The sequence below is a fragment of the Rhinopithecus roxellana genome, chromosome 12 (genome assembly GCF_007565055.1).
Source record: "Rhinopithecus roxellana isolate Shanxi Qingling chromosome 12, ASM756505v1, whole genome shotgun sequence".
Classification (NCBI taxonomy): domain Eukaryota; kingdom Metazoa; phylum Chordata; class Mammalia; order Primates; family Cercopithecidae; genus Rhinopithecus; species Rhinopithecus roxellana.
This window is the reverse complement of record NC_044560.1, coordinates 63,840,403-63,857,387: the sequence shown is the minus strand read 5'-3', so window position 1 is coordinate 63,857,387 and position 16,985 is coordinate 63,840,403. Positions and strand designations below refer to the sequence as shown.

General features: G+C 36.7%; 2 protein-coding genes across 19 annotated transcripts in view; both read right to left on the bottom strand.

The window, feature by feature from the left end:
* The window catches only part of ADGRL2 (adhesion G protein-coupled receptor L2), a 235,503-nt gene that overhangs the window by 110,946 nt on the left and 107,572 nt on the right, over positions 1 to 16,985 (bottom strand). The gene's annotated exons all lie outside the window — the stretch shown is intronic.
* LOC104675784 (negative elongation factor E-like) lies at positions 2,792 to 4,119 on the bottom strand. The gene has a single exon (XM_030912823.1). It carries the CDS (start codon positions 3,489 to 3,491, stop codon positions 2,943 to 2,945), a length of 549 nt encoding a protein of 182 aa, XP_030768683.1. The 5' UTR covers positions 3,492 to 4,119; the 3' UTR covers positions 2,792 to 2,942.

Sequence of the window (16,985 nt, the reverse complement as noted above, 5' to 3'; positions counted from 1 at the left end):
AAGGTCTTCAAACATATACATGGCAAAATAAGACTTTGTTCAAATAGAGGTTAAAAGAGATTGTACAGCCTTTCTCAACTAGGGTTCCACAAGAAAATAAAGCCCCACATAAAATTATTTGAGGGCTATTTCCCAATTCTGTTGAATTCTAGAAGCATTAGAGAAACGATTCATTACATACAATGAATGTGTTAGGTCTTAATTATCTACCAGAACTGGTTGAGAGGGGATTGTGGAGCATCTTATGAACTACGAAAACAGACTGCATATTTTTCAGTTTGAAACATGTCATGGATACCAAAGGCATTCCATCCCTCACTCTTCCTAACCATAATGCTAACGTGTATGTTCTTCAAACTGCTTTCACATTTACTGTGTCATTATCCATCTAAACAGCTCTGGTTATCTGGACACAGTTTGCAGAAGGCAGATTTTTTACTGTTTAAAAAAAGGTTTTGTACTCTAGTTTTTAAGATAAAATTAATTTTTACTCTGTTGAATACCAAAAGATCCTAACTATGTGGGATATTTAAATTATTAGTAGTATATTTGGCATAAATTAAATTATACAATAGGTCTGCTAGAAAGCACTATCTCTTAGTTACGGTAGAAAACAGTAAATTCTGCAAACTTCTGACGATTAAAGGAAAAAAAACCACATCCGTAGCACCAAGCTGATTTTTTAATGTTTAACCAACTTTTACATTTCTAATTGGAACATATTATGAATCATCATTTCTCTATGTCCACATTTTTCTTCAGATACTTAATATCAAGAAACAAATTGTACAAATTCTATATAATCTATAGATTTTTGTAGTACATCTATCTTGGCATACCAGGAAAGAAGAGAGGCCCATTAAAAAGAGAGACTCAGGGGCTGGGCGCGGTGGCTCACGCCTGTAATCCCAGCACTTTGGGAGGCCGAGACGGGCAGATCATGAGGTCAGGAGATTGAGACCACCCTGGCTAACACGGTGAAACCCTGTCTCTACTAAAAATACAAAAATTAGCCGGGCGCGGTGGTGGGTGCCTGTAGTCCCAGCTACACAGGAGGCTGAGGCAGGAGAATGGCGTGAACCCAGGAGGCAGAGCTTGCAGTGAGTGGAGATCGTGCCACTGCACTCCAGCCTGGGCAACAGAACAAGACTCCGTCTCAAAAAAAAAAAAAAAAAAAAAAAAAAAAAAAAAAAAAAAAAAAAAAAAAAAAAAAAGATACACTCAGGAAAAAAGGGGGGTTGGCATGTGGTTTCTAGCAAGTTTCACACTCAGTGAAAGGAAATGGAGAAAAGGAAAAAACAAATTAATCCAGTATTCACTGAGCACCACTTAGGTGCTCTAACATTTTTAGAAGATTTGGGGAAAGATTAAACAAAATATTGTCTTCACCTTGTATACTCTGAGGTCTACGGGGGAAGCAAAGAAACAGATGGAAACATCACCAATCCATACAAGGAAGGATATATAAATAAATATTCAATTATGTGGTGCAGACTGTAAGCGGTGTAGGAACTGAGAGTAAAGCAAGACTAATGAGAACTGGAGCTGTAAAACATATTATGAAGGAAGGCAGATCTCAGCTTACCCTGGTAGCATAAGCAGAAAGAACGGAGAGGATAACCATGAGCAAGAACAATCACAAGGGCAGGTTTCTTTCTTTTTTCAGTACTATTTGTAACAACTTGGAAATAAAAGCATTTTGATTAAACGATTTCAAATGTGAACATGGGATTAATATTTGAAGTACTCAGTGAATTAATGCCTTACCAAAAATATATATACAAAAAGTTCTAGCAATCATTTTGAGTCCCAGATCTACCAATTCCCCTACCATTCATAACAATATATAATTTCACACTTCTGCATACAAACCTGTTTATCCTATATTATGCAATATGAGTATACTGGCATTTCAAACAAATACAGGAAGAAATGGGGTGGGATGAGTAATAACACCACAATGTTTAAGACAAATATTCCACTTCGCTGGTTAAAGTAGGGATTTGAGAGGGAAGGACAAAAAGATACTGATAGAGGCAGGGGACAGCCAAATGCCTAGGCAGATAGGGAAAGACTCTCAGTCAAGAAAGAACTTAAGGCTGACTTAATTTTTCATCTCTGTACAAATTAGAAAAGGCTGTCTCACATATTTCACCCTTAAGAAGAGAAAAAATGTCCAACTATTTGAGAAATAACTCCAAAAACAGATGGAGTATCTGAGGCAAATAATACGCTAGAAAGCATTCCAGTAAGGGCTCCTATAAGAATATTCAAATGATCACTCTTTGAAAAAGGCAACACAGCAGGACATCACTTTAGACACAGTGAGATAACCAGAAGAATTATAATTTCCATTGTTCAGATGAGGATCCAAAATACAACTTATTTATTGAGGATCCAAAATCCTATCTATCTATCTATCTATCTATCTATCTATCTATCTATATCTATCTATCTATCAATCATGTCTCACTTTGTCACCCATATTGGAGCGCAGTGACAAGATCTTGGCTCTGCCTCCTGGATTCAAGTGATTCTCGTGCCTCAGCCACCTGAGTAGCAGGGATTACAGGTGCGTGCCACCACGCCCGGCTAATTTTTGTAATTTTAATAGAGACACGGTTTCACCACACTGGCCAGGCTGGTCTCAAACTCCTGGCCCTCAGGACTCCTGGCCTCAAGTTATTGGCCCGCCTTGGCCTCCCAAAGTGCTATGATTACAGGTGTGAGCTACCGCGCCAAGCCCATACAACATATTTAAACGACCTTTTTTTTTTTTTTTTTTTTTTCAAAGCTTCCACCTCAGTATTTTACTGAGACCAGCATTGGGGCATATAAGGCACAAGGAATCCAGCTTTGTTCCCTAGAAGCCATCCACAAGGTTTTCCTTGTAGACGTCATCACTCTAGACAATCTGGGTCCTCTTGTCCCGGTGGCAACACTTAGGGCTGTTCTGGACAGCAAGGGAGCCCCAGACATACTTGCCACTTGCCAGTAGTGGCATCCAGCATGGGCTGTCTCCGGGCTATGTTGACTTTGAGCTGTACAGACTCCACATGGGTCCCGTTGAGCTCAGCAACCGCCTGATCTGCTGACTCCATCTTTTCATAGGTGACGAAGGCAGAGTTTCTGGGTGGGTCCATGGAGAGGTCATTGATGTTTCCAAAAGGAGAGAAGGCCCCACGGAGAAGGGTAAGCGTCAGGTCTTCTCCGTATACATACAGAGTATTCCCTTTCCTAGGGGCTCGCCGTTCAAGGAATGAGTCCGACCTGCGGAAAGAACCCTCTCTCTCGGTCTCGGTCTCGGTCTCGATCCCGCTCCGGATCCTGATCCCTGTCCCGTTCCCGATCTCGATCCGGATCCCGATCCCTGTCCCGCCCTCGGTCTCTGTCTCGATCCCGCTCCCGATCTCGGTCTCTGTCCCGGTTCCTCTCATGGTTGCCGCTTCGGGGTGGGGAGGCTGAGGAGTGGCCACCACTGCATTCTTCATAGCCCCAGTCAAAGCTTAGAGGGGACCATCACCAGCCCCTGGGCCCTCTGCCTCTTTTCCATCTGGCCCTAGTTCTCCAAGTCGATCACTAGAAGACACAGAGCTCTCATACAGAGATTTCCTCTAGGGACGTCTGGATGACTCTTGGAGTTCATCAGCAGCAGATATGCTCCTCTGGAACGGCTGGAAAGTGGGGACTGGTCCCTTCTCGGGGTCCTTTAACGTCCCCTCAAGAGTTCGAGAACGCTTGAAGCCTGAGTTCTCGGTCTCAGCCTTGATGGCACTGATGGCTCCTGACTTCACCAGCTGCTTTGCCTGCTCTGTTGCTGTGGCTGTGTCCACGACAGGCTGCTCTGATAGTGAGCGTTGGACACCGCCTTGGCTGGTTGTGCTACTGCTACTTTGCTTCTTCAGAGTCAGCAATGCCTTTTTCTTTTTCTCGAGTTTGTTGAATTTCTTCTGCAGAGCCTCCTCTTCCTCGCTCAGTCCGGGGGGGGGGGGGGGGGTATCACCAACACGGTGGCTCCTGAGGGGTGGCAACTGCAGGCCCCACGGTCTCCGGCCGCGCCCGCGCTGACCGCTGATAGCAGGCTCACAACGATGACCTAAACGACCTGTTTTTCTTCACAGTGCTAGTAATTAGGAGGAATGCAAATCGAATTCAGATATTTTATATTTTGGTTTCTATTATCACTTGATTTTTTCAGAAGAATAAATAATATTATAAAGAATACTCATTATAAGAACTTCCTTCTTTCTCATTATAAATCTACCTGGCTCACTTAGGCAAATGCATTTTTTTTTTTTTTAATTTATCACCAACCAAATAGCTATAACATTTCAAAAAAAGGACTTAAGAGCTGTCTAAGCCAACTTGCTAATGTTCTAGTTGGGGAAATGATCTAAGTGACTGCCCAAAGATACACAGCAATTCAGTGGCAGAGAAAGATCAAAACAAATAATTTAAACTGTGATGATTCTAGTTCTTCAAACACTACTTCTAAGTATTCTTAGATTTTTTTTTCCTGAGCTTGCTCATTAATTACTCTGTGTTTTAAGCATACTTCAGTTTCTCCAGCTTATTTACCACTCATGTAGGGTTCCAATTCTACTCATTTATATGTTGCATTTCTAAATGTACAATGCTACTTTCAGTCTCCTCCTAGAATTAAAATAATTCAATAATCTCTAAACTGATCTTTTTATCAGAGTTACAGATCATTCATTAAAGGGCAGGAAGAAGATACATTATTTTCATACTTGGTTTTCATTTCATTGTTTGCTAGGCTAACATATTCGTTTAAAAATATATTCAAGGTATTTTTAAATGTTTTGGGGGAAGTATCTTCTTTCAGAATGTATACACGTTTTAAAACAAATGCCATCTTTTGATATGAACTAATTAAGCTAGAATCCAGTACAACCAAAATACTACTGTAGCATATAATTTGTTTCTTTTTAGAAAAGAAATATACCTAGTGTGTTCAAGAAAAGACTATAAATCATTACACTGTGTTTATTTCATATTTCCCATGATACCATTTGCTCTAGCTTTTAGCCTTTTATGTGACATTGAGCTATTTTGCAGTTATACAACAGTTGAAAAGAATGACCTGTTAATTGGCGGGGATGCATTACAATATCTCTCTCTGGCACTATAATATTTTCATTTCTTTTCTGAAGACAAACCAGTTGAAAAGTGACCATCTGCTAGTATGTTAGTATTATATAGGCAAAGTAATGAATAAATGTCCTCCTTTGCAGTAAGAAGATGACTAAATGAAAGAAATCCAGGGTGAACAACTGAAACCAACAGATTGATTCAATGCCACGTAAAATGCCTTTTTCATTAATTATTTACAACTCAAACAACAGCATAATTTTAAAACATGCATTGATAGTATAAATAAATCTTCTGAAATCTACTTTTTTACACTCACCCAAGAAATACATTACAAAGCAAACAATTAAAAATAAAACTTTCGGCCGGGCGCGGTGGCTCAAGCCTGTAATCCCAGCACTTTGGGAGGCCGAGACGGGCGGATCACGAGGTCAGGAGATCGAGACCATCCTGGCTAACACCGTGAAACCCCGTCTCTACTAAAAAATACAAAAACTAGCCGGGCGAGGTGGCGGGCGCCTGTAGTCCCAGCTACTCGGGAGGCTGAGGCAGGAGAATGGCGTAAACCTGGGAGGCGGAGCTTGCAGTGAGCTGAGATCCGGCCACTGCACTCCAGTCCGGGCGACAGAGCGAGACTCTGCCTCAAAAAAAAAAAAATAAAAATAAAAATAAAATAAAAAAAAAATAAAACTTTCTATCAATTCTTTTCATATAATTTCTTCAACATCTATTTAAACATAGATAGGCTGTCCCCATTATAAATACCTTCCAAACATGTGATTTCAAAAATGTAAACACAGTAACTTGAATTTCTCAGGTTGCTATTTTTTTCATGTATTTTGAAACATTTTACAAAAATATATGCCATCCATATTCAATGAGTTAAGAGATATTTATTTACCAATAAATTATTACAGGAATGTCAAATTAATTAATACATAGACATCTGATCTTAATTATGGGTAATTTCTCTGTATGTATAAATGTGGATCCTACAGTAAGTACATAAGCTGTGTACCTAATGAGAAACTCCTTCAAGTTAGATATGTTAAAGGAAAAGAGCAAAGCATATCACTGAAATATTCTTCTTGTGCCTGAGGGAAGTGCTTTGAACACAAAAGATTTGCATACTTGGAAAGCTATGGCTTCCCTGAATCTCTTGGAAAGCTTACCAGATGAGAGTAAACTCACGAAACTGTAGTCCAATTTTTAGGAGCAGAAACTATAAATGCTTATTCATTACAACTGCATAGTATTCTAGTATAGCAAACAAATGGAAAATTATGGATTTTTATAATAAACATTCGTAGCCAGTTTTTTAAAAAATCTGTAAACATGAATTTACAGAGACTTTTCTTTCAAATAAGATTAAACTGGCTATGTCAACCCTGACTTATGATTAACACCTGGTAAACATTTTAAACGGATTTAATTGCTATTAAGCAGGTAAGTCACACTCAATAACTTCTAAAGGTAAGGTATCCATATAACTACCTATAAATGGCAGTAGCTAGGTTTCTTTTAAGGTCTATCTCTAACTTGCCTTCCCAAAAATACCAAGAGCTTTTATTTTTATTTTTTAACAAAGCAAGGTTTTTAAAGCAAACAACAACAACAACAACAACAGCTATGTATTGCATGTATTGTTCCTAGGTTTAATTTCAGTAAAATGTGGCTCTAAAAATAAATGTGATACACGCTACATAATTAAATATTCCTGGTTCATTCAGGTAAAACTAGGAATGTGTGTTGTTCTTGGAGTATCTCCAGAACCCCAAGTACACACACATTAAAATACTGAAACAATTTTACTGGCTCCTTCTGGGACTTAACACTGATGTAGCATCTTACTATACGTATCAGGCAAGATTCTCAGTACTTTATGAATAATATTATAATTTCTTTAATCTTCCTAATAGTAATATTTTAATCCTCATTTTAAAGATATGTAAAACAAAGCAAGAGAGGTTAAGTGGCCCAAGGTTATGAATAGAAGAGCTGTGATTCAAACTTATTCAGAATAGCTCTAGATTATGCTCACAGCACTATGTTATGCCACCTTAGTCATGTCAATCGCAGCAATAAATTTTAATGCACAGAGGTGAAGGCAAATATTCTTAAGTGGGAAAGTCAATCCTGAGAAATATATACTACTTTATGCCACCTTGAAGTGAGAATCTCTATTAAAACAAAATGTTGTTAATTCATGGACACTTCAATACAAAACTATTAAAAAGGATGGCCAGGGAGACAGGAATAGGAGTTAAGGCTCAATATTGTAGAATGAGGGATTGGGCAGGAGTGGTTAAGAAGAGCACTCAGAGAATCCTGGCTCAGGGAAGGAATCTAATCTACTTTGAATTCCACTACATTAGAAAACCGAGGTTGTTGATAAACCTCAGCCACAGTCCACAGCTTGTAAACTATGGCTAAAAGTTTTTGAAGCTGAACTTTCACAAGTAGATTTAGCTGTGTAATAGCTAAAGGTAGGGAATAACAATAAATGTCAAGAAATCTTAATAATTTTTCTCTAGTCTGAGGATTTGAGTTACCTGGATTCTGTCACTAAATTACTACCTTACCCTGAACAAAAACATCAAGTTTTGAACTACTCTGCATCTGATCCTTCGAGTCACAAATTATTAGCTTGGATTATTAGCTTCAGAGTCCTTTCTAACTTCTACAAGTCTTTAACTTAGTCACTCTAGTTAAACAAGTACTTATTGATAGCCAGGTAACTCTACTTGTTAATACATGAAAAGCTCTGTTAAGTACAAATCAGGGAGTTCTCTAGTGCTTTGAAAGGATTTAATAGAATCAGAGGAAACAGTAATTTTATAGCACACAGGATGAGTGTAAAAGGTCACATATTGTCTAGTATTATTAAGAGGTTTATAGGAAATTAAAATACTACAGATTACAATGTAAAGATATACCATAAAAACAAATATTGGGATTCTTAAGTATTATTTCATGACAGAGTATATATAAAATTATGATTAAAATAAATGATAAAAGGTATTTAACTTACAAGTATCCTCTTCAAAAAATATTTCAGAAACACATTCAAAGCATATAATAAAACCAATCTTAATTCCACTTTTGACCAGGCATCAAAAACTCTACATTTTTAATGTATTTATTTCATATAAAGTCTTATATGAAATATAAAGCACTGATAACTCTTTAAAAAATATTCTAAAAATTAGCTCAAGTATGGTTAACTTTGGTAAAATGTCCAACTTTTTACAATACCTTAACCATTTATTGAAAAACCAAAACATGATAATTCTCAAGGTCTAGACTCTTAGATTTGTTTTACAAGCACTTTTTATATAGTATTCTCCTTATGCACTTTAAAAAGTTGAACTACTATAGCACATGCATAATTGATTTATAAGGGAAAAAGTTCAAGTGAAGGACATACTATTAACTGTGCATTAGAGAGACGGGGTGGAGGAAAATGTACCTCTCTGGAACATTTTGAAAGCAATGATTACAAAAATGCAAACGCCAGATACAGGTGATGCTTTCCACTTCACAGCAGCACCTAAGTCACACACAAACCCTAAGCCCCCTCTAAAAACAGTAACAAAAGGACTACATATCAAGCTACAAATAAAAGGCAAGTGTTTTTCCATTATGGACATGTAAGAAGAGTGCTACACTTAATTAGTATTTTAAAGAGTAAGATTTAACTGTTGTTCCAAATTTATCCAAGTACATCAAGAATCTGGTCACAACATGGTACAATATAAATAGATTCAAACATATCACAGTTAAAAATCCTATATAACAATGAACAATGCTATTAACAATCTAATAGAACATAACATACTCATAATGTTTCTGTCACTGAACAGCATTAGAAAGCTGTTTTAATCAAATTTTGCTTCCTAAATTCTGAAATTCTATATTTTGTTAAATGACAGAAATAGATCTTTATTTTCCTATACATTTTTCATCCCAAACCCATATGAATAACTACTCCAGCCACTCAGTTTTCAACCCAACACTACAAGACAAGTATTATTAGGGAAGCAGGCCGGCAGTTGTTCACTCTGTCATATCCCTTTAATGCAACTCTGATTTGCCTTTGTTCTGACAGTAGCAAACAACTACTTAAAAATGACCCAGCATCACTGGGCTGCCTCCCATTATTCCACACTTTTGTTTGACAAGGTCACTTGCTGCAGGGATTTTGGGGAGAAAGAGTGTGCAGCCTATAGAAATAAGAGTTTAAGACACAGGCAACCCAGCCATTTTTCCTCTGGCAGCACAAGCAAATTAAAACTTAAAAAAGAAGGTCAGGTACAGTAGCTCACACCGGTAATCCCAGCACATTGGGAGGCCGAGGCGGGTGAATCACCTAAGGCCAAGAGTTTGAGACCAGCCTGACCAACGTGGTGAGACCCTGTCTCTACTAAAAATGCAAAAATTAGCGGGGCATGGTGGTGTGTGCCTGTAATCACAGCTACTAGAGAGGCTGAAGCAGAATTGCTTGAACCCAGGAGGCGGAGGTTGCAGTCACCTGAGATGGCGCCACTGTACTCTAGCCTGGGCTACAGAGCAAGACTCCATCTCAGAAAAAAAAAAAAAAAGAAGAAGAAAAGAAAGGGAGAGGAGAGGAGGGGAGGGGAGGGGGCAAAACAAGACAGAAAGAAAAAGAAAAAGAAAAAGGGAAGGGAAGGGAAGGGAAGGGAAGGGAAGGGAAGGGAAGGGAAGGGGAGAGAGACAGAAGGAAAGGAAGGAAGGAAGGGAGAGAGAGAAAAGAAAAGAAAAGAAAAGAAAAGAAAAGAAAAGAAAAGAGAAAAGAAAAGAAAAGAAAGAAGGAAGGAAGGAAGGAAGGAAGGAAGGAAGGAAGGAAGGAAGGAAGGAAGGAAGGAAGGATGGATTCAGGAAGAAAGCAAGTAGAGAAACATTTCGGAAAAACTCAAGGATACACTTTCAGCTTTATCTTGGTTTTAACTTTAAATAAAAATTTACTTTATGACTAATTTCATTAAGAGGAAAAGAGACAGGTACCTCTAGGTACCTTCATAATTCCATCAACTTCATAATTCCATCAGATGTTGGCTGTTACTTTTGATAAATTTTACACAATATATAAATCAATCTGAAACTTACAGGTAAAATGTTTAATCAATATTCTGCCAAGGTTCCAAAAGGTACAACTGACACTATAAAGCAAGAGTCCCCTTTAATTTTCAGCTTGACCTATGATCTTCGGAAGGGCTTAAAGCTACATGATGACAATTTCATACAATTAAGTTGTTTCCAAAGGGAGCCATGAAGACTGAAATGGCAAGTTTTCAATGCCATGGAAGAGTGTGAAGAAGGAATGTTGCAGGAGCTACCCAACCAAAACAAATCATGATTTTGTGATTTTGTGATTTATGAGTGGGAAAAGATCTAAGAAACTCTTTACACATTTTTAGGATAAAACTCCCTAAACATGACATAGAAATCTGGAGTTAAATAGTTATTGACAAATATTTATCACTACTCCATCTTTTTTACCTACATATATAATTAGAGAGCTTTGTACATTTTTCATCTTGATATGCAACCATCAGAAGGAATATGAATCAATAGTAAATTTCAATATTTTATTAATGCTTAACTAAAATAAAACAAATTCTTTTCAGCAACTTTGGCACTTTGGATGTGTTTGTTGGTAAGAATTAGATATTTCCATATGAGGGGTGGGACTAAGAATCAATTGATTACACCTTAACTGACCTCATTTTCTATTCAAAGATTATGATAATATTCATAGAACATACTATTCAAGTTTTTAAATAATTTCCAGCCTCCCGCCATCTAACATGATCAGCAAATTTTACCAGTTCTTGTCTCATGTGGAAGGAATTTCAATTCTAAAACTGTTCTGATTACTGTAGCTGGGTTGATGTTATATACCTTGTAAAGGCTACTCCATTTTCTGTAATTCTTAGCCATACACTCTGATCTATCATTTATAATGTTCAAGTAAAATGGGTTTTTTACATTTCAGTCAGAATTATCTCTTTACTGTCAAAACACATTTACAAAGTACCAAATTTATAGATATAAAGAAATAAGTATTATAACTAAGCTGTATTCAAATTATCCAGTGCTAACAAGTATTCACATAGTAAAAAAATAAAGAGGCTAATGATAATCCTTTATGACAGCCTTCACTTTCACACACAGATTTAAACACTCTAGTAGTTCACTATTAAGTTCACTATTAAGTAGGACAGAAGATTTTCAGTTTCATTTATATTCAAAGCAGAGAAATCACCAAAACTCATTTACATCTCTCCCTTTTCCTTACAGCATGTTAACAGCAGGTGGTCAATACCATTTTGGAACTAGGTAGGTGGCTTAAAATGACTTTACATGTCAAGAACCTGAATTAAAAACAAACGTGAGCTTTAACTTCATTTCATTTTAATCTACATTCTATATACTGATTTCATACTATAAATTTGCTCATTTTAATCCATGTTCTTCAGAGTTAAGTATTATTTAAGCTGATATAGCTGAAAAAAAGCCAGTAAGAAATTGTGTTTCGGCCGGGCGCGGTGGCTCAAGCCTGTAATCCCAGCACTTTGGGAGGCCGAGGCGGGCGGATCACAAGGTCAGGAGATCGAGACCATCCTGGCTAACACGGTGAAACCCCGTCTCTACTGAAAAATACAAAAAACTAGCCGGGCGAGGTGGCGGGCGCCTGTAGTCCCAGCTACTCGGGAGGCTGAGGCAGGAGAATGGCGTAAACCCGGGAGGCGGAGCTTGCAGTGAGCTGAGATCCGGCCACTGCACTCCAGCTTGGGCGACAGAGCGAGACTCCGTCTCAAAAAAAAAAAAAAAAAAAAAAAAAAAAAGAAATTGTGTTTCTGATATTCATATTTAACTTTACTTATTTTTGCACACGGCAAACCTTTTAGCTTTCCTTTATACTGATGAACACTAAAAGACATTAACACCATCACAATAGGAAAATCATGACTATACTGTTTATGTACTAGTCCTTAAAAATCCAGAAAAATATCTATGTAGGTATGTATAGCTAAGTGTCCTCTCTTGGCAATGACTTTTAGAAATAATGATATAAAATAATTAAAATAATTTCCAAGGGCATATGCCTCCTTCTACTTAGTCTGACATGTGAGTATTACAACAGCCAAACTGAAACACCAAAGTCCAATCACCACCAACACTTGATTAATCTCTCTCTGATTATCAGAGAGATTAATTTGTCTAGTGACAAATTAATACTTAAAATCAATGAGAAATGAAGTAAGACCTATTGAAATATGTGAACTGAAAAGTATATTTTATTTTTCATCTTCCAGAAATAATGTAGTCACTTATGTTTACCATTTGACTAGATAATAAAAACACTGTCTTCAATCCTAAGCCAAAAGAACAAAGCTGGAGGCATCATGCTACCTGACTTCAAACTATACTGCAAGGCTACAGTAACCAAAACAGCATGGTACTGGTATAGACCAACGGAACAGAACAGAGCCCTGAGAAATAATACCACACATCTACAAGCAACTGATCTTTGACAAACCTAACAAAAACAAGAAATGGGGAAACAATTCCCTATTTAATAAATAGTGCTGGGAAAACTGGCTAGCCATATGTAGAAAGCTGAAAATGGATCCTTTCCTTACATCTTATACAAAAATTTAATTCAAGATGGATTAAAGACTTAAATGTCAGACCTAAAACCATAAAAACCCTAGAAGAAAACCTAGGCAATACCATTCAGGACGTAGGCATGGGCAAGGACTTCATGTCTAAAACACCAAAAGCAATAGCAACAAAAGCCAAAATTGACAAATGTGATCTACTTAAACTAAAGAGCTTCTGCACTGCAAAGGAAACTACCATCAGAGTGAATAAGCAACCTACAGAATGGGAGAAAATTTTTGCAATCTACCCATCTGACAAAGGGCTAATATCCACAATCTACAAAGAACTTAAACAAATTTACAAGAAAAAATCAACCCCATCAAAAAGTAGGTGAAGGATATATGACACTTCTCAAAAGAAGACATTTATGCAGCCAACAGACACATGAAACAATGCTCATCATCACTGGTCATCACAGAAATGCAAATCAAAACCACAATGAGATAGCATTTCACATCAGTTAGAATGGTGATCATTATAAAGTCAGGAAACAACAGGAACTGGAGAGGATGTGGAGAAAGAGGAACACTTTTACACTGTTGGTGGGACTGTAAACTAGTTCAACCATTGTGGAAGACAGTGTGGCAATTCCTCAAGGATCTAGAACTAGAAATAATACCATTTGACCCAGCCATCCCATTACTGGGTATATACCCAAAGGATTATAAATCATGCTGCTATAAAGACACATGTACACGTATGCTTATTGCAGCACTATTCACGACAGCAAAGACTTGGAACCAACCCAAATGTCCATCAATGATAGACTGGATTAAGAAAATGTGGCACATATACACCATGGAATACTATGCAGCCATAAAAAAGAATGAGTCATGTCCTTTAAAGGGACATGGATGTAGCTGGAAACCATCATTCTGAGCAAACTGTCGCAAGGACAGAAAACCAAACACTGCATATTCTCATTCATAGGTGGGAATTGAACAATGAGAACACTTGGACACAGGATGGGGAACATTACACAAGGGCGCACACCAGGGCCTGTCGTGGGGTGGGGACGGGGGAAGGGATAGCATTATCTTATTAGGGATACCTAATAGCATTATTAGGAGATATACCTAATGTAAATGACGAGTTAACGGGTGCAGCACACCAACATGGCACATGTATACATATGTAACAAACCTGCACCTTATGCATATGTACCCTAGAACTTAGAGTATAATAAGAAAACAACACTGTCTTCAAAAAAAGGGGAAAGATTAACATCTACTAATGCTTTAGGTAAAGAGTACAAAGTTTTCAAAAAGTAGTTTTATACAAATAACATCAACCACTATAAACACTAAAATTTTCATGAGCAGAAAACTGGAGATCCACAAAAAATAAATATGTTTTTGGTTGTTTTAACTATGCTAACACATATATGAATAAAATACAGGTAAAATTCATTTTTATTTCAACAGTATTAATGCCAATAAAAAACAAAAGCTTGACTGTTTCATAATACTTTTTGTCTGCAAAAAATAATTTCATTGTAAGTTCTGGCAACTTACAATGTAGTTTATATTCCTGTATTTTGAAAATAACTTCCTACGCCCATCATTTTCAACTATGTCAAAATTAGATTATCATTATGGGTATAACTCAAAATGTGAAGTTTTAATGTGAAACTGACTAATATAAAAGTTTCCATATCTACCTTGGTTTTATTTTAAAACTGATCCTTGCAATTTGAGGTGTGACCTTATTAAGTTTCATATTCTGTTCCCATATATCAAAATGCTTCAAGAAAGAATAAACAGGAATATTTAGTTTTGATTTTAGTACATTTAAATGCATGAATGGAGAAGGATCACTGGTCATTCTTGGTGTCTGGACTGACGGTAGATGTGTGAAATAAAATTTAGGGAATCAGGTATTTCAGTTTATGTAATTAGGAGCAAATAAAAGATGTTTTGTTTTGTTTGTAAATCATCTATTTCAACAAAAGTTAGATTACCAAAAAAAATTATAATAAAATAATGACACTTTATTCTCCTTTTGTAAAAACTCTCATGAAAATGTGTAAGTTCTGTCTGCAGATATATACACTAATATGTACAAACTTAATCTGAATAATTGGTTGTAACAAGCTAAGTCTTTAATTCCACACAAATCTCATGAGTGTTATTTTTTTGGTTGTTTTGTAAGGAAAATGTGCATTTCCTACTTTTTAAATTTCGACATGACATATAGCGCTCCTGTTTAAGATGCACAGCCATTAAACATATTTTACAATGTAGATCAAATAGCTAACAAGTTCTCATAAAGAGATCTGAATACTTAAGTAAATACAAAGGAATTCAAAATTACACTTGACCTCATTGAAGACTCAACTTAAATCTAAAAAAATTAAATTTAAAAATCTTAACATTTCTACCTAAAGTATGCATCTGAATATACAATGTATATTACTCAATTTTAAGTCACAAATTATATTTTATTTTTTACATATATTTAATCAACAGTTTTGATGATCAGTGTGACTAAACTTCACCCTTCATTTTCAGAACAGTGAGAAACTGGAATTATTTATAAACTGTGAAGAGACTAAAGTATTCAAACTATACACATATATTAGTACTTTCCTATTACGATGTTTTTATGTGTCTACTTAGTTATGTTTACAATGGCTGGAAGTCATTACACACGGTGATCTAATACTAACAGGTGGCCAATATTAAGTAGATTTCTTGAAGGAAGGAACAGCAACATTACAGCCTCCATTAAGAAAATAAACTGATCTGTGTATCTTTATACTGTAGTTTAAAGTAACATAGTAAGGGCCTTCCAGTCTCTTTTTTTTAAGCGTGTTTTTTAAAATCAGAACTTTGATCAGGCAATAGGTCTAATTTTTTTTTATTCTCAATAGTCTTTGAAAATAGCTAAAAAGAAACTTTGAAGGTAAAAAGGAAAGAAAAAAAAAAAAAAAGACCTGGAAAAGGACCCAGGTGATTTATAACTATACCTTAACAATAATGTGGTTCTCTTCTATCTCAATCAACAATACCAACATTCATCCAGGTTGCACAAGCCAGAAACCCAAGAGTAAGTAATCCTTGACATCACTTCTCCCATCTCCAAGTCTGGCTGATTTCAATGTTTCAAGCATCTCTCTAAACTATTTTTTTTACACTATCTCTACTGTAGCAAGATAATCCACATATTGATCGTTTATTCTACTGCTCTCACAACATCCTTTCAAATCTCCTGCAAATACTTTACATGCAGTATGAATATCCACATTACACATTCCAATGCATCTTTAGTTACTGAATACAGACAGTATCCTACCTGCGAGTGGCTGAGTAAAACAAAAACAGTATTCCTGCCCAGAGAGAGCCAACATTCTAGTGCAAATAACAAGGACCTTTCCCCCCAAAAAAGATGTAAAATAGATAAACAGGTTCACGTCTGTAGTAAGTTCTAATGAAGAAGCAAAGTTAACAGAGTTTTATAGGTATGAATGTTGTAGGGGAGAAGGGTATTTTAATTGGGAAGGTAGCTTCTCTGAAACAGGAAAAATTAAATATTGTTCTAAAAAAGAAGCTATCATAAGAAGAGAAGGAGAAAATGATCCTAGGCAAAGATGTATAAAGATACTGAGACATTTAAAGGAACTAAAATAAGACCAGTATGAGTGAAGCCAGGAGAGCCTACCGAAGGGTAGCTCCATAGCAAGTTGGAGAGAGGATCCAGGGCCAAATTGCTTAGAGTGGTGTGCCTACTGAGGCCACTGAGGCTTTTTAATAGGAAAAGTGATCTAATTTATATTTCACAAAGTTCACTTTGCTAATAAGCTATGGGGAATAAATGGAAAAAGAGGCGGACAAAAATGAAAGTAGTCACCACACAAAGCAACCACCTTTGTAGAACATACCCTATTTGTAATTTAGTTAATGCATGTTTCCCCATCCCCTTAACCAAGTATAAGCTCCATGGAAGCAAGAACTTTGAGTAGTTTTGTTTTAACAGTATTAGTACTGCCTATTGAAATGCCTAGCATATAGGAGTGGCACGGATTTTAACAATAACACCTCTTCAATGTAAAAGGAAAAAGTAACTTTTATCTCACACATGCACATGCGCACACACACACACACGCCCCCCCCCCCCCCCCCACACACACAGCCTTGCCCAAAGTGGAGATTTTTTATTAAGTGGATTACAACGGCATTAATTAT

Excerpts from the sequence above, each read along its gene's own strand:
- LOC104675784 (XM_030912823.1), bottom strand. The coding sequence starts at position 3,491 with ATGAAGAATGCAGTGGTGGCCACTCCTCAGCCTCCCCACCCCGAAGCG.